This window comes from Pollachius pollachius, assembly GCF_949987615.1.
Source record: "Pollachius pollachius genome assembly, chromosome: 15".
NCBI lineage: Eukaryota > Metazoa > Chordata > Actinopteri > Gadiformes > Gadidae > Pollachius > Pollachius pollachius.
Genome location: NC_136948.1, coordinates 1,848,365 through 1,866,853, shown reverse-complemented (window position 1 = coordinate 1,866,853; position 18,489 = coordinate 1,848,365). Strand labels below are relative to the sequence as shown.

The 18,489-nt window shown below is 50.7% G+C and overlaps 1 protein-coding gene across 1 annotated transcript; it reads left to right on the top strand.

Moving 5' to 3' along the window:
* Window positions 1-300: 300 nt before the first annotated feature.
* On the top strand, window positions 301-17,575 carry larp1b (La ribonucleoprotein 1B). Its single transcript, XM_079753000.1, has 19 exons — window positions 301-925; window positions 1,913-1,974; window positions 2,498-2,554; window positions 3,418-3,661; window positions 4,707-4,859; window positions 5,064-5,162; window positions 5,995-6,154; window positions 6,548-6,692; window positions 7,106-7,283; window positions 8,002-8,168; window positions 8,630-8,965; window positions 10,196-10,307; window positions 11,392-11,588; window positions 12,409-12,515; window positions 12,814-12,962; window positions 14,104-14,248; window positions 15,737-15,846; window positions 15,945-16,072; window positions 16,446-17,575. Exons 1-19 carry the CDS (start codon window positions 583-585, stop codon window positions 16,668-16,670), a joined length of 3,117 nt encoding a protein of 1,038 aa, XP_079609126.1. The 5' UTR covers window positions 301-582; the 3' UTR covers window positions 16,671-17,575.
* The last annotated feature ends 914 nt before the right edge of the window (window positions 17,576-18,489 follow it).

Sequence of the window (18,489 nt, the reverse complement as noted above, 5' to 3'; positions counted from 1 at the left end):
CTGTTTACAGCACGAGTCTTTCTGCTGCCATGGAAGTCTATTAACGGTTGGAGGCTTCTCATCATATTTTTAGATTTCCCTCTATATACATATATGTATATTTATATATATACACATAAATATATCGATATATATAGATCTATACACATATATTTACAAAGTTTCCCAAAGTTGCCAGTGGACTGATTCCGCGTCCTTTAGATGATATCTAATAACTTCATGCACTCTGGCGACGACTTGTTGATATGAGAGGAAAGTGGGACAGAGTTGGTAGCAGCTAACGGCTAACGCTAGCACTAGAAGCTAATTGGCTAACGCTAGCAGTAGAAGCTAACTGGCTAGCGCCAGAAGTAGAAGCTGGGGGGGGGTTAGCGGCTAGGTGGCTAACGAGGTCCAGCCCTCTCGTTGTTTACCACGAGCTGCGCTGCTGTCAATCGGCTCGCCGTCCTGGACCGGGACTCAGGACCAGACTCACGCTGGAGCTCTCCTGTGGGTAGTAGGAGTACTAGTTGTGGTACTAGTAGCGGTAATACTAGTGGTAGCAGTAGTGAACTAGTGGTAAACAAGTAGTAAACTAGCAAGATGTCTACAGAGGTCGAGGGTAACTCGGGGCTGACGACTGGCGTGGAGAGCCACCAAAACAAGTCAGAAGAACAAGTCCATCTGGCCGCAGAGCAGAGCCAGAGGCACCAGGACCGAGCCCCGGACGTACCCGGTTGTTCGGGCAGCCCGGTAGACCTGAACAAGAGGTGCAAAGAGAACGACAAGGAGAACGAGCAAAACCCCCGCAGTGGAAACGTGGAGGTCGGAGAGACGACGAGGGAGAAGGTCCTGGACGCTCCTCCGCCCAAAGTGAACGCATGGGCTAAGAGGACCCCGGGCCGGGTCCCCCACAACCCCGCTACCCTCGGTCCGCATGAAAAGGGTAATGATCCATGTATTTAAAAATAGCATTGATGACTAAGCCTTATTGGTGACCCAGCCAGCTGGCACCCTCTCCCGCATGGCGGGGTCGGGTCTCCCCGATGGAACTGTTTAATATGTGGACCTGCAGTGGGTCGGGGGCCCTGGAGGATTTGGAGGGCTCTGGAGAAGCTTGGGGCCTGGGGGCTCTGGAGGAGCTGAGGACCTAAAGTCAGTGGGGTGTTGGGTGAGCGATCTGCTCCCATCCCCCTCCGCTCCAGTTGCAGCGGAACACGTGGGGATTGCTGACAAGTGCTACTGCTTTAGCTTCAAGTGCTACATATTTAGCTTGTGGCTACTGGCAGCTCCCCTCCCTCTCCGGCTCCCTTCTCCTAAAAGGTCTGAAGCCGACCACCTAGCTCCCGTATAGGACAAAGTGGCAGGCACGCCGCCCCGAGTTGAACCGCTGGTGTGGAGCCTGGCGGCTAACCAGTAGCGGTGGGAGACACGTGTTTTACCCATAATACAGCCATGGTGCTGCCGACCAATGACCTGCCCGTCTGCACTGCCTCCCCCGCCAGCCAGGGCAGGTGTTTAAAGTCAACTTCAACAACGCGTAATAACACATTTTATTGGTGGATGTGTAATGGATCAGGAATTAATTGTATTTTCAGCACGAGGAGGAATTATAGTTGATCTACTATGAAGTTGAGCCAGACCTACAGGACTGAGTGTGTGTAATGTGTGGTGGGTGGGTGGTTTAGCTTCTTATCAGGGTAGCCAGTCTCTGTTGACTGATAGAGCCACTCCCTCTACCTCAGTTGCTGCAGCTAATGCACAGCTAGCAGGTCCAAACAGCTACTTCTCTACGCTGTAGGGCAAATACAAGAATCCATCTGCAGATAAGCAGGCCGTTGAGTGCATGAGGCCCTGGTCAACAGGGCTAGACGTGTTTCCCCAGGCTTGTTTGTCATGAAGTGTCATGTCTTGATTGGTGTCGTCCCCCCAGATCAACAGAGCCCCCTCAAAGTGGTCCGTGCAGCCAAACCCAGGACCAGGAAGTCCAGTAAGGTAAAAGTTCTCCACTTGGCATCTGTGGCCATCTCGGCACCAGACGGTACATACATCAGTTATCACCGCCTGTCCAGGTTATTGCAAACCGCCAAAGGACCTGTTTTATGTGAAATCTGTTATCGGTCCCACCGTGTGTTTGTGAACATTTCCTTGTTATGTTTAACTAAAATATGTAAAGTTGTACAACAGGATATTTTCTGTAAAATACAAGGGCTCCCCTCATCTGGTGAGTTTTGCCCGGCTGGCCTGAGTGAGGGCCATTATGAGCACTGGCAAGCTCCTGAAGAACCAGTGGAAGTTCTGCTAACCAACTGATCCACTTTGAGAACACCGTCCCTCATACACGGAAACAACTGAACATGAGGGAACTTCAAGATAGCATATAACCAAGAAGTTATCCCCCCCAAATCTGAATCCCCCCCCCCCCTCTCAGTCTGTACACCCCCCCACCCTGGCTGTACCCCTTACCCTAATATTTGACATCCTTAACTTCTGTATTTTTTGTGTTAATCTCTTCCAGTCTGGGGACTTCAGTGACATCACAAACTGGCCCACCCCTGGGGAGCTGGTCAAAGAGGTGAGGCCTTCCACCTGATGAGTCGGACTTGAGTATGGTGAAGGGTTTGAAGCTGTTGTTGTGCCTCACTGGCGTCAGCCTTCAGCCTCTGATGCTCCCGGTCTTTCAATCCCCTGAGGAGGTCTAGTTCAGCTGAGCCTTATGGCGCGTTTCCACCGGCGGGTGCGCATCGGCCCAGCACGCCTTGGCCCAGTAGTGAAGGATTCGGTTTAGCCCAGCTAAGTCATGGATCGTGCTTCCACCGCTGACGGTACCCTTATGGTAGGGCAGGGTTTTAAGCCGGCTGGCGATAGCCGCAGCAGCTACGTCAGCATCGTGACCTCGTAGCACCTCGACACAGTGTAGCCTGCAAATAAATCCAAGGAAAAAGAAGAACGCGACACAATGAACAAAGAGCAACAATTTAGGACGTCCAAGAAGGACGGCAAACTTTTGCGCGACATTTTCTTCAATAAACGAAGCCTCCGCCGTTGTCCAGAAATATCTCGCGGGTACTTTGTTCGTTTGTTATTATCCCCCTTGTCGCACGGAAGCAACGATTCTGTCAACCAATCAACGGACGGCGTGTGTAGCTCGAACTTGTTGGCACCCTTTCAGGCGTCTCAGTACCCCAACGGAGGGGTACTGCGAGACGAGTACGGCTCAGTCCTGACCCCGCCCACTTTTGGTGGCGAGAACACGAACCGCGCCATACCTTTGCATACCAAACCGGAACACGCTGTTGGAAACGCGGCATAAGTCTCATATCAGCACCAGAGGGCTAGTCCTCGGCCTGGCCGGCTCATGTTCCATCTTCTATCTCCTGGTTGCTAATTGGTTGAGGTCTGAATGAAGTAATCCAATCAGCTGCCCCGCCCTACCAGACCCAGAGCACCTCCCCCAACACGGAGGAGAAGAAGCCGGCTCCTGCTCGGCGGGAGAAGGAGAAGAGAAAGGGCGACCAGGAGGAGAAGAAGGGAGGAGAGCAGGAGGAGCAGAAGACAGACGGCAACTCCAAGGAGAACCAGGAGGCCCCACGGGAGGCTGACAAGGCCCCCGCCGTACCCAGGGACAGAGAGCCTGAGGTGGGCCTGGACCCCAAGACCACTACCCTGAGGAAGAGAGGAGGTATGGATCACTATTCTCACTCTCCTTTACATAATCACACTCCTGTACATTATCACACTCCTGTACATTATCACACTCCTGTAGATGTCACTTTCCTGTATATGTCACTCTTGCATACGTCACTCCTGTACATTATCACACTCCTGTACATCGTCACTCTCGTACATGTCACTCTCCTGTACATCATCACTTTCCTGTAGATGGTCACTCTCCTGTACATGTCACTCTCCTGTACGTTATCACTCTCATGTTATCACTCTCATATGTTATCACTCCTGTACATGCCACTCTCCTGTACTCTCCTGTTTTCTGCTTTCATATATTTAGATAAAACACTAACACTCTTCTTTGGTTACAAAGTAGCAGGTAACGCATTGCTATATCATTTCGGTAATATGTTAATTATTGCGTCACTGAATGGTCACATGATATCCTGTGTTGTTATTATGATCAACACATGATGTCCTGTGTTTTTCTTCTAATGAACATTACCACAACACCACAAGCCCCTTTGTCCTTTGAGACCTGCTTCTGACTCCATCAGTGTTCAGGACTCTAATGTGGATCGTTTGTTGTGCTCGTCACCGTCACTAACGCAAAGACTATGCCCCTCCCCCTCTACCATCAAGTTTACATTTTTAAAATGTTGGAAGGACATCCAGTGTGAAAGCGGTTTCTCCCATCCAGTGTGAAAGCGGTTACTCCCATCCAGTGTGAAAGCGGTTTCTCCCATCCAGTGTGAAAGCGGTTTCTCTCATCCAGTGTGAAACCGGTTTCTCCCATCCAGTGTGAAAGCGGTTTCTCTCATCAGAGGGAAAGTGGTGCCCTTTTTAAAAAGGAATTTAAGTGAAAATGGAATAAGTGGTAGTGGATCTTTATTCTCCAGTGTAAACTGTTTACTCTAACAGTGAATTGAAATGGGTGGGATTTCTTTAAAAAGGGATTTAAGTGTAAAGGGTTTGATCTGGAGTGAAAGCGGTTTCTCTAGTCCAGAGTGAAAGTGCTTTGGGAGAACTCCCCCTCACACGGTGTTCTCGGTCGCTAGGTAACAAACATAAGTGGGTCTCCCTGGCTGTGGAGGAAGTGACCGGGGATGGAGCCTGCGACCCCGGCCTGACAAACCCCGCCCACGAGTCACCTGACACCACATCATCTAACCACACGCTCCATAGTAACAGGGCGCATGATAGCAACAGGAGTAAGTTGGCAGTTACTCTCTCTCTCTCTCTCTCGCTCTCTCTCTCCCCCCCCCCTCCACCCCCCGGGTGAGACACGCAGGAAACAGGCTCTCCTGTTTCTCATGCTGTCACCAGACCGCCTATATACAATTACATACTTCTCTATCATGGCCGTCATAATCATCATCGCCAGGGTAACCAGAGGCGGCTTGTCTTCCCACCAGGCTGGAGGCGGGAAAGGGACCCCAGCGAGGACGCCGCGCGCGGCACACTGCGGGGCGGCAGGGTTAAAGGTCGCGGCCGCGGGAGAGGTCGCGGACGAGGTTTGTGAACGTGTGACCTTAGGGTTAGTAGCGGCCTTGGATGCATTAAAGCTGCAGATTTTAAAGGCGTCTAGCGAAATGGAATATAATGTTCGGAAGTATGTTTTCATTGATGTATAATCCATGAAAAGAAAAAAAAAACACTACCTGATTTAAAACTATAGGATTTTCTTCTTTTTTTTTCATTTTTATACTCAGTTGGTTGCGATCTACAAAACCACCGCTAGAGGCCACTAAATCCTGCACATAACCCTTTTAGTTGCATTGAATCTTTGACGCTATAAGATTGTTGTAAAATCATTAAAACTAATAACCCTGTACCGGGGTAAAGTACCCGGACAGTTGAACTGGACTACCAGACTGTTGACCTGACCTGGAACACCAGACTGTTGACCTGACCTGGAACACCAGACTGTTGACCTGACCTGGAACACCAGACTGTTGACCTGACCTGGAACACCAGACTGTTGACCTGACCTGGAACACCAGACTGTTGACCTGACCTGGAACAACAGACTGTTGACCTGACCTGGAACACCAGACTGTTGACCTGACCTGGAGCACCAGACCGTTGACCTGACCTGGAACACCAGACTGTTAACCTGACCTGGAACACCAGACCGTTGACCTGACCTGGAACACCAGACCGTTGACCTGACCTGGAACACCAGACTGTTAACCTGACCTGGAACAGCAGACCTGGAACACCGCACCGTAGACCAGACCTTGAACACCAGACACTTCACCTCACCTGCCCCCCCCCAGCCTATGGCTAGGGTTCTTCTGTTGTGAAGCTCTGCAGAGTCCATTAATGTTTGTGTTTTCTCTGCAGGACGTTTTGAGTATGGCCAGAGCTCCAGAGAGGGTCCGGACGGCGCTCTCCTGCCGGGGGTCCAGGGCGCCAACATGGTGTACTACTATGACAACGGCAGCAAGGTCCAGATGTACACCGTGGACGAGAAGCTCCTCAAGGAATATGTCAAGCGCCAAATGTGAGTTTCATCTAACCACTAGCCTTAATGGCGCGAGTAGACAACCAGTAGTCCTCAGTTAACCACTAGCTTACCGCTTAGTCATAATGCTGTGGGCAGCTAACCAGTAGCCTTCAGCTAACTACCAGGCTTCAGCTAGCCACTAGCCTTCAGCTAACTACTAGCCTTAATGCCAAGAGCAGCTAACCACTAGCCTTCAACTAACCACTTCCCTTGATGCTAGTTTGCATGTTGTGACGCTTGTAGAGAGGCTATGAATAGTATTTAGTCAAGCAAGCATGAAATATAACCGATGGTAAGGGCTGTGTTTCCGTGCATGTGTTTGATACATCAATGTGTTCTGTTTCTGCCACTGATCCGTCTTTGTTCTGCCTGTTTTTCGGGTGGGGTCAGTGAGTACTACTTCAGCCTCCACAACCTGGAGCGAGACTTCTTCCTGCGGCGGAAGATGGACGCCCAGGGCTACCTGCCCGTCTCGCTGATCGCTGGCTTCCACCGGGTCCAGGCCCTGACCACCGACCTCAGCCTCATCATGGAGGTACGTCCTCCCAGTGTCTCTACGACACTGTCCCGTAAACAAACGGTCCCCTAAAGTTTAGGGGACAGTGTGTTTATGGGACACTGTGCTGTGGGGACAGTGTAGTGTGTTTAGTGCCTTAACACACTGTCCCCTAAACACCCTTTCCCCTAAACACACTCCAATGTCCCCTAAACGCACTGTCCTCACAAAACACTAAGCTGTCCCCTCAGCACAATGTCCTCTCAACACACTACACTGTCCCGACAACACAATGTCCTCTCAACACACTACACTGTCCCCACAACACAATGTCCTCTCAACACACTACACTGTCCCCACAACACACCACATGGTCCCCTAAACACACTGTCCCCTCAACACACTTCACTGTCCTCCTCTAAATGTGTGTGTGTGTGTGTGTGTGTGTGTAGGCTCTAAGGAGTAGTGACGAGGTGGAAGTGGCGATCGACCGGGTGCGCTGTAAGGTCGACCCCGAGCGTTGGCCCATCCCCGGGTCCCTGGTCGTCGGGTCCCCCCGCACCGACTTCACCCAGCTCATCCACTGCCCCGAGTTCATCCCCGGCCAGGCCTTCACCCCATCTACAGCTGGTTAGTGAGGACCATGAGGTTACACTAGTGGTTAGTGAGGACCATGAGGTTACACTAGTGGTTAGTGAGGACCATGAGGTTACACTAGTGGTTAGTGAGGACCATGAGGTTTCACTAGTGGTTAGTGAGGACCATGAGGTTACACTAGTGGTTAGTGAGGACCATGAGGTTACACTAGTGGTTAGTGAGGACCATGAGGTTACACTAGTGGTTAGTGAGGACCATGGGGTGACACTGCTGTATGGTGAGGACCAAGGGGTTACACTAGTGGTTAGTGAGGACCATGGGGTGACACTGCTGTATGGTGAGGACCATGGGGTTACACTAGTGGTTAGGGAGGACCATGGGGTGACACTGCTGTATGGTGAGGACCATGGGGTTACACTGCTGGTTAGTGAGGACCATGGGGTGACACTGCGGGTTAGTGAGGACCATCGGGTGACACTGCGGGTTAGTGAGGACAATCGGGTTAACCTGCTGGTTAGTGAGGAGCATGGGGAGACACTGCTGGTTGGTGAGTACCACTGCTGGTTAGTGAGGACCATCAAGTTACACTGCTGGATATTGAGGACCATCGGGTTACCCTGCTGGTTAGTGAGGACCATCGGGTTACCCTGCTGGTAAGTGAGGACCATCGGGTTACCCTGCTGGTTAGTAGGTTGTGTTGACGCCACAACAGGTCAGGTGGGTTCTAATAGGTTCTACTCCCATCTGTCAGAAGGACCAGTGGATCCGGAGGTCAGAAGCCCCCCTGGTTCAGCCACGCCCACAGCTCTAGCCACACCCACAGGTCAAGCCACGCCCACTCTGGACCCTCCGGCCTCCGACACGGACGCCTGGATCCAGGTGGAGAAACGCCAGCGCCAGTCGACAGGACGCAACAAGGTACTGCCTGGTCACCTGAACCTGGTCACCTGACCTCTGGCCTGGTCACCTGACCTCTGGCCTGGTCACCTGGCCTCTGGCCTGGTCACCTGACCTCTGGCCTGGTCACCTGACCTCTGGCCTGGTCACTTGACCTCTGGCCTGGTCACCTGACTTCTGGCCTGGTAACCTGACCTCTGGCCTGGTCACTTGACCTCTGACCTGGTCACCTGACCTCTGGCCTGGTCACCTCGCCTCTGGCCTGGTCACCTGACCTCTGGCCTGGTCACCTGACCTCTGACCTGGTCACCTGACCTCTGACCTGGTCACCTGACCTCTGGCCTGGTCACCTGACCTCTGGCCTGGTCACAGGTTCATGGTGGTTTTAAACGTCCCTGAAGTTGTCTCCAGCCTGATGACCTCTTCCCTCATTAAGCAGCCCCCCCCCCCCCTGCTCCTCATGGTTCTCTGATCTCCTCCAGGAGGCCCCCCCCGCCCCCGGCCCCCCCCCGCCCCCCCCCCAGGAGGAGTTGGACTTCCTGTTCGACGAGGAGATGGAGCAGATGGCACCGAGGAAGAACACCTTCACCGATTGGTCGGACGAGGACTCCGACTACGAGCTGGACGACAACGACGTCAACAAGATCCTGATCGTCACGCAGACGCCCCCCCACCTACGGAAACACCCCGGGGGGGATCGCACCGGCAACCACGAGTCCCGCGCCAAGATCACCATGGACCTGGCCAAGACCATCAACGATGGCCTGTACTACTACGAGCAGGACCTGTGGAGCGGGCCCGAGCCCGAGCCCTGCAAGGTGAGGGCCGCACTACTGCTGGGTTACCTGCTGGGGTTACCTGTTGTTTACCTGCTGGGGTTACCTGTTGTTTACCTGCTGGGGTTACCTGTTGTTTACCTGCTGGGGTTACCTGTTGTTTACCTGCTGGGGTTACCTGCTGGGGTTACCTGCTGGGGTTACCTGCTGGGGTTACCTGTTGTTCACCTGCTGGGGTTACCTGTTGTTTACCTGCTGGGGTTACCTGTTGTTTACCTGCTGGGGTTGCCTGCTGGGGTTACCTGTTGTTTACCTGCTGGGGTTACCTGCTGGGGTTACCTGCTGGGGTTACCTGTTGTTTACCTGCTGGGGTTACCTGCTGGGGTTACCTGTTGTTTACCTGCTGGGGTTACCTGCTGGGGTTACCTGCTGGGTTTACCTGCTGGGGTTACCTGTTGTTTACCTGCTGGCGTTACCTGCTGGGGTTACCTGTTGTTTACCTGCTGGCGTTACCTGCTGGGGTTACCTGTTGTTCACCTGCTGGGGTTTACCTGCTGTTTACCTGCTGGGGTTACCTGTTGTTTACCTCCTCTTGTTTACCTGTTGTTAACCACCTGTTGTTTACCTCCTCTTGTTTACCTGTTGTTTACCACCTCTTGTTTACCACCTCTTGTTTACCTGTTGTTTACCTCCTATTGTTTACCTCTTGTTTACCTGTTGTTTACCTGCTCTTGTTTACCTGTTGTTTACGTGTTTGGGGACACTGATTCCTATTTTCCTGGGCTCATTCAGCAGTCAGAACATACTAGTGGATATGATCCTCCGTGAGACCCCACTGCACTCTCCAAAGGGCAGCGCTATCAGGGTCAGAGGGCGCTGGGGGTGCAGTTGATTCCCTGTTCCTAGTGACCAGCACAGGGGGTCCAGCGCACTGCGCACAGCTCACAGCGCATCTGAGGCTGCACCGTGCTGTAGCACAATCAGAGCGCAAAGGTCCCTGAGCTGAGAACCACTGCACCTGAACACACACACACGTACATACAGGCACGCACACAGAGAACGACCTTGGCTTTTGTGCTGACGTGTAATTCTCAGCTGATCCGTCAGCCAACTGCTAACCCCTCGGCTAGCTACTAGCCCCCTCAACTACCTGCTAAGCCGTCAGCTAACTGCTAACTGGGCAGAATGGCCCGTAGCTTACGGTTCAACCTTGAACTGACTTGTGTGTGTGTGTGTGTGTGTGTGTGTGTGTGTGTGTGTTTGTTCTAGCAGGAAGTAGGGAGCTACAAGAAGATCAGTGTCATCAGTCAAGATGAGTTCGAGACCCTAGCCCCAAAACCCCCTGTGGACCCCAACCAAGAAGTTCCTCAGATTCCCAGTTCAGGTGATCTATAAACATCTCTATACAGTGCACATTTCTATAGACATCTCTATATACCTCTATTGACATCTCTATACATCTCTATTGACATATCCATATACATCTCTCTATATCTATATGGACATCTATATATATCTCTACAGACATCTCTTTATATATCTCTATTGACATAGCTCTTTATAGCCATACACATCTCTATAAACATCTCTTTATATCTCTACACACATATCTGTAGAAATCTCATCTCTATTGACGTCTCTATACATCTATACACATCTCTATAAACTTCTCTATATATATATATATACACATCTCTATAAACCTCTATATATCTGAGTTAAAATGAAGACATGTAACTTAAGTGATCATAATGATAAAAGTATTATGCACAGCAGCACTAGCGCTATTCAAGAGCATGCGAAGAAAATGCTCTCTGCTTGTAGAAAGTCAATCAAAGCGTAATTGGAGTATATTCCCCATTTAGCGGCCGGTTATAATTAGAAGGCATTGGATCTAGGAGGAGGATGGAGAGTTGGTTCAGGATATTCTTGTTATTATATTGGTAATGTATTCAGTTTAAGTTGGTACTGTATTCATGTTATTAAGTTGGTACTGTATTCATGTTATTATATTGGTACTGTATTCATGTTATCAAGTTGGTACTGTATTCATGTTATTAAGTTGGTACTGTATTCATGTTATTATATTGGTACTGTGTTCATGTTATTAAGTTGGTACTGCGTTCATGTTTTGTTAGTAGTATATTAATGTTGATCTAGTATTCTGTTGTCTCAATGGTATTACTGGTCTAGTCTAGTGTTACTGGTCTTACTGGTCTAGTCTAATTCTAGTGTTGCGGTCTAACTGGTATTCTAGTGTTGTGGTCTTACTGGTATTCTAGTGTTGTGGTCTTACTGGTATTCTAGTGTTGTGGTCTTACTGGTATTCTAGTGTTGTGGTCTTACTGGTATTCTAGTGTTGTGGTCTTACTGGTATTCTAGTCTTGTGGTCTTACTGGTATTCTAGTGTTGTGGTCTTACTGGTATTCTAGTGTTGTGGTCTTACTGGTCTGTCGCTGTGGTTCCAGTGGACGTGTCTCCGGTTCCGGTGGAGATCCAGGACCTGGCCCAGTCCCTGCCCGCCAGTGTCCCCCAGTCCCCCAGAGACCTGCAGGCCAGGACCCCCCGGACCCCTAAGACCCCCAGGACCCCCGGACGCCTGGACCTCAACAAGACCCCCCGCTTCTACCCCGTCATCAAGGAGAGCGCCGAGGTCGACGGACAGGTGAGGCCCTGCTCCTCTCTGCTCCTCCTCTCTGCTCCTCTCTGCTCCTCCCTGCTCCTCTCTGTCTGCTCCTCCCTGCTCCTCTCTGCTCCTCTTTGCTCCTCTCTCCCCCTCTCTGTCTGCTCCTCTCTGTCTGCTCCTCCCTGCTCCTCCTCTCTGCTCCTCCCTGCTCCTCTCTGTCTGCTACTCTCTCTCCTCCCTGCTCCTCTCTCATCCCTGCTCCTCTCTCCTCCCTGCTCCTCTCTGTCTGCTCCTCCCTCTCCTCTCTGCTCCTCTCTCTCCTCTCTGCTCCTCCCTGCTCCTCTCTGTCTGCTACTCTCTCTCCTCCCTGCTCCTCTCTGTCTGCTCCTCCCTCTCCTCTCTGCTCCTCTCTCTCCTCTCTTCTCCTCTCTCCTCTCTGCTCCTCTCTCCTCCCTGCTCCTCTCTGTCTTGCTCCTCTCTGCTCTTCTCTGCTCCTCTCTCTCCTCCCTGCTCCTCTCTGCTCCTCTCCTCTGCTCCTCTCTCCTCCCTATCTTCCTCTCAGAGAACATAAAGAACCACTCTCCTTCTCCCCCAAGTGCTTTTGAGCAAAGCAACGCGTACTTTCTGCATGACTTACCATACATACTGTACATTCCATCCCAGTCCCGGGCGGTGTGTCAGGGTTGTGGGTTTGATCCCAGTACCAGTACCATGTGTCAGGGTTGTGGGTTTGATCCCAGTACCAGTACCATGTGTCAGGGTTGTGGGTTTGATCCCAGTACCAGTACCATGTGTCAGGGTTGTGGGTTTGATCCCAGTACCAGTACCAGTACCAGGACATGTTGTTCTTCTGCCCCAGACCCCCCGCAAGAAGAAGACCCGCCACAGCTCCAACCCGCCGCACGAGCAGCATGTGGGCTGGATCATGGACTCCCAGGACCACCGGCCGCGCTCCACCTCCATCAGGTCAGACACCACCCTCCCTCACCTCCACCCCCACCCTAACCCTAACCCTCACCCTCACCCAGGACCACAGCCCCCGCTCCACCTCCATCAGGTCAGACACCACTCTAACCCCCACCCCCACCCTAACCCAGGACCACCGGCCGCGCTCCACCTCCATCAGGTCAGACATCACTCTAACCCCCACCCCCACCCTAACCCAGGACCACAGCCCCCGCTCCACCTCCATCAGGTCAGACCTCCACCCCCCGCAGCGGCTGTAATGTGACTGACCTTCCCTCCGCCCTCCTCCCCCCACCAGCTCCACCGCCTCCCCCTCGGAGGGCCCGGCCGCCCTGGGGTGCACCCCCCACTCCCTCCCCAAGTTCCTGCACCCGTCCAACGAGCTGCTGAGGGACCAGGGCTTCACCCAGCAGGGCTACCACAAGTACCGCCGACGCTGCCTCTCCGGTAACAACGCAGAGCACACCGTGGGTGTCATACCACGTGCTGTCATACATATCATATGTGGTGTGTGTGTGTGTGTGTGTCATATCACATGTTGTGTGTCATACCATATGTTGTGTGTCATGCTTCATATCACATGTGGTGTGTGTGTGGTACATTGTATCACATGTGGTGGGTGCATCATACATAAGATCCAATATTGTTTGTCATTTGTCATATCACGCATGTGTGTGTTTCATGCATCATATATGTTTATGCACTAGTTGATGGAATAATCAACCCATCATGCACTAGGTTATGGAACTACACTACCCATCATGCACTAGGTTATGGAGCTTCACTACCATCAGGCACTAGGTTAATGGAACTACACTACCCATCATGCACTAGGTTAATGGAACTACACTACCATGATGCACTAGGTTAATGGAACTACACTACCCATCATGCACTAGGTTAATGGAACTACACTACCCATCATGCACTAGGTTAATGGAACGACACTATCCATCATGCACTAGGTTAATGGAACGACACTACCCATCATGCACTAGGTTAATGGAACGACACTACCCATCATGCACTAGGTTAATGGAACGACACTACCCATCATGCACTAGTTTAATGGAACTACACTACCCATCATGCACTAGGTTAATTGAACTACCCTACCCATCATGCACAAGTTGCAAATCCCCCAGCTTTCTAGCGGAATTTGCGGAGGCACGTCCCCTTTTGGTCGTAGTAGCTTTCCCGTTTCTCATTGGCTAGTCATTGTTATTATTAGCTACATTAGCCTCTTTAGCAAACCAGCTCGAAAACAAACAACACAACTTCACATTGTATTGCACCCACAGCAAGACCGTGCAATGCATAAATTGGTGACGGGCATAAAGTAGCAATGTAATCAAGTGTGTAAAACCATGCATTAAAATGACCAACGTGATACTTTACGGGCGCAGACATTTTTGTTGACGAGTAGTACGTACAACTTACAACTTGCACGGACCAGGGTACCATCCAAATGGATTGCAGCATAAGCTACCAATCAGGCACAAAGTTAATGGAACTACACTACCCATCATGCACTAGAATAATGGTCCAGGTCAACTCTGACGAGCCTGCTGTGTTTCTATTTGTCCAGAGAGGAAGCGTGTTGGCGCGGGCCAATCCCAGGAGATGAACACTCTGTTCCGGTTCTGGTCCTTCTTCCTGAGGGACAACTTCAACCGACGCATGTACGAGGAGTTCAAAATCCTGGCCGTGGAAGACGCCAGAGATAACTACAGGTACCTCTACCGCTCTCTCCACACCTGCCTTCTGATTGGCTCGTAGCGTCGGCCCTCCCCACTGAGGCCATGCTCCCTTGAGACCACTCGGACAAGGTGCTCAATGCACCCTCCGCAAACAACGTGGGCTCTGTCCCTAAAGCACTTCACCTCAAGAACAGAGGACTACAGCATTATGTCACTCTTCCCCTAAAGCCTGACAAAGGAGATCCTGTTCCCAGAGCGGCGAATCTCTTGGTTTTGCGTTGTAATGTAACGTAGTTGATGTTCGTTTGTAGGGTCATCCTGATATCAGTGGCTTGAAGATATTTACTTATGCAGTCATTATTTGACTGTATTGACTGCAGAATTTACCCTCTTGTAATTCTAAGCAATATGAGAAGCCTAGGTTATTTGACTGAGTTACCAAAAAACGATTTGTTTAGTTGTTCATTAATGAACCATTCCATGTAATTTTGTGAAATCTGAGCCTTTTCTGACTTGTATTTAAGTCTCAAAACACCAGCGCTCCCTAACTGGAGAGAATATTCTTTCTGAAAGCAGCAGAGCTGGGGGGGGTATGTGGGTGGGGTAGAGCTGGCTGGGGTAGAGCTGGCTGGGGTAGAGCTGGGTGGGGTAGAGCTGGGTGGGGTAGAGCTGGGTGGGGTAGAGCTGGGTGGGGTAGAGCTGGGTGTTGCCCCAGGGAAGCGTCTCACTCAACGCTTAGGTATGTCGTTGGGTTGGAGGGTGGGGTCGGGGTGAGTTTTCTCTGAGCTGTGTTCAACTGGCTTTGAACACTGCATGCGTTGTGCCTAGGGTGCAGAGAGAACTACATGTTCTCACCTTTTTTTACATCCAGATTACCTGGTCACACCTGTACACACCGTGTCCTTGTACACACCTGATCACACTTGTACACACCTTGTCCTTGTACACACCTGATCACACCTGTACACACCATGTCCTTGTACACACCTGGTCACACCTGTACACACCTTGTCCTTGTATACACCTGGTCACACCTGTACACACCTTGTCCTTGTACACACCTGATCACACCTGGTCACACCTGTACACACCTTGTCCTTGTACACACCTGATCACACCTGTACACACCTTGTCCTTGTACACACCTGATCACACCTGTACACACCATATCCTTGTGCACACCTGGTCACACCTGTACACACCTTGTCCTTGTATACACCTGGTCACACCTGTACACACCTTGTCCTTGTACACACCTGATCACACCTGGTCACACCTGTACACACCTTGTCCTTGTACACACCTGATCACACCTGTACACACCTTGTCCTTGTACACACCTGGTCACATCTGTACACACCTGGTCACACCTGTACACACCTGTTTACTGAGTACACCTGGTAACTGAACACACCTGACAGATGTTTTTGGTAGGACATGGTGATGGGATGTGTATATAGTTTCCTTTGGGGTGCTGTAGAGACTAGGAGCTCAGAGTGTGGCCGTGTGTCGTGTCCTCAGGTACGGCCTGGAGTGTCTGTTCAGGTTCTACAGCTATGGCCTGGAGAAGAGGTTCCGCCAGGATCTGTTCCAGGACTTCCAGGACGAAACCATCAAGGACTTTGAGAAAGGTAAACAGAACATGAAGCAGAAGGCGTTCAGTGTGTAGCCCTGTTGTGTAGCCCTGATGTGTGTGCGAGCTGGTAACCCTGTCTGTGTCGTGTCGTAGGCCAGCTGTATGGTCTGGAGAAGTTCTGGGCCTTCCTGAAGTACTCCCGGACCCCGAGGCAGCGCCTGGACCACCGCCTGCAGGAGCACCTGTCCAAGTTCAGCACCCTGGAGGACTTCAGAGTGGTGGTGCGTAGAGGGATATAGGCCTGGCAGGATAAGGACTTCATCCACCTGCTATACAGTATATCCACCTACGTGTGATATACTTTATAGTAATGATGTAGTTAAAGGGGGGTTTTAACACCCATTTAAACTGGTGATTTCCCAGATGAGTTATTCCAGCCAGAAAGTTTGAACTTTATTGCAAGCCTGTTATGGTGACAGGCCTACTTCTGGGAGTCATGGTGACAGGCCTACTTCTGGTAGTCATGGTGACGGGCCGACTTTCGGTAGTCATGGTCACAGGCTTGCTGGTTTGCGCTGTAATGTTGGTTCAGGCGTGTGTGTGTGTGTGTTTTGTACCATGTGACCTTCCTGACCAATCAGCTTGTTTTCGCAGCCCGCCACGGGAGAGGAGGGGGGGGGTCGCAGGAGACGCCACTCCTCTTCAGCAGGAGACAATGGCCGCCGCCGCCGCCACCCCTCTAACCCCTCCGCCGCGCCCACGGCAACGCCCACGGCGACAGCGGACACGCCCACCACTACCGTAGCCGCACCCACCAACACCAAGAAGAGGGCACCCGCTGCCAAGAACCCTGCGGTGAACAAACAGGTTGACCCTTGACCCAGCCGCAGCAAAGCCCTGCTATTGGCCGAGAAATGGCAATCAGGGCCTCTGATTGGAGCATTTCATTTGGAGTGGAGGCAGTCACCTCCACTGCTGTCAACGTTTACAATAAAGTGCATTCCTTGCATTTCAACTCTCGGATGGCGTTTTGGAGACCAGGAGTTCCTGTCTTAATTCACAGGGACGACCCACAATGAGTTAGCTCTTAGCTTCACCTCTTAAGCTATGAGCTAGCTAGGAGTGAAGCAGCCTGCGGCCTTAACGTAGCGTGTTCCTTAGTCTAGAGCTCAAGTCTGACCCCCGACCTGACAATCATGTCCCCGCTGCAGACGTTTCCAGACGGATCCACAACCAAAGTGCCATTTTAATTTCCATGCCGTTAGAATCCACCACAGTATTGTTGGTTATTGATTCTTGAGTCTATATGATCTATGAAATTATTGTACACCATTTTAATATGGTATATCTTCCCGGTGACTTAAGCCCGGTTTTACATCGAGAAGTAGAATAATTTATTGTTCATTTCCATTTATTTGATTAATGGTATAGTCTGAGTCTACCGTTGGATTTTGTTTGAACGCATTTTATGAATTTACTTAAGAAGTCTAAATGTTTTAGCTGCAATCTGGGGTATGTGCTTGAGTATATTTGAGTATATAGTTTCTTAAACAATGATTGATGCTTTTTGCTTTAATAATTAACTGGCCGTAAACTGATTTGAAGAGATTTTAGTGAAGAAAAAATGTACATACTATAAAAAAAAAAATACTATTCATTTATTTAGTTTTGATTTAGATAACGGATTTTTTTGGTAGTTTGGTTTGAGTGTTTTAAAAAAAATTTATGCATGTTAAATCTTTGAAGTTTTTAATTGTAAAATACAAAAAAAAAAAAATACAAAATGACAAGTGATTGTTGACGGTTGTCGTGTGGTCTTTTTGAATTGATTCGTTCCGCTGTGTTGAACCCCATGAGGACGTGTCGTCTCCTGTGCGGTCCAACCTGATAATCATGTTTACCCTGCAGCTGCTGGGACAGGCCAGGCCCCCGGCTCTCTACAGCCAGCTCAGCAGCATACGCTGCCAGAGGAGGTCGGAGTAAACCTAGAAGAAAAAACGAGTAAAAAGTTCATGTTGTATTTTAAAGCTGCAGTATGGGAATTTCCCGGGCTAGAATTATGGGTCATTTGCATCCAGAAGGGATTAGAACCTGGCCCCGCCCACCCAGTCGCTCACCTTGCTCTAAACACTTTACATTAACGTTATTATACTCCTCTTCTAGTCAGTACAATGGCCAACCGTTTCAGTTGCAATCTTTGTTATACCAGTTGTTCGGAAATAGTAATACTGCATCAAACAGCCATAAGCCTAATGGCCAAATGTGCTGCATTTATAGAAATAGCTTTACTCCTCCGATATTTGCATCAGGGCTGAGAGACCAGTAGCTTTTTATACACCATGGCTGTGGACGCGCTTTGATGGGCCCCGTCAGATTGGATGTGCAGGCGCTTTGCCGGGCACTGTCTGATTGGCTGTGCACGCGCTTTGCTGGGCCCTGTCTGGTTGGCTGTGCAGGCTCGCTAAACGAGCTACCTGACCATAGCTCAGTCATCCGGGGAAATTAAAACCTTGCTCTTCTCTGGAGGTGTTGTGTCATGATGCAATGTTGTGTAATGACAACATACCTGAGAACAGTAACCGAAGTTTCTGAGGCAGACCAATCACAACGGCTCAGGAGGCCATTGGGCGGGTCCTGAGGCGGGCCAATCATAACGGATCACAGAGCTAGTGGGCGGGGTTTTGATGCGGTAGGCGCT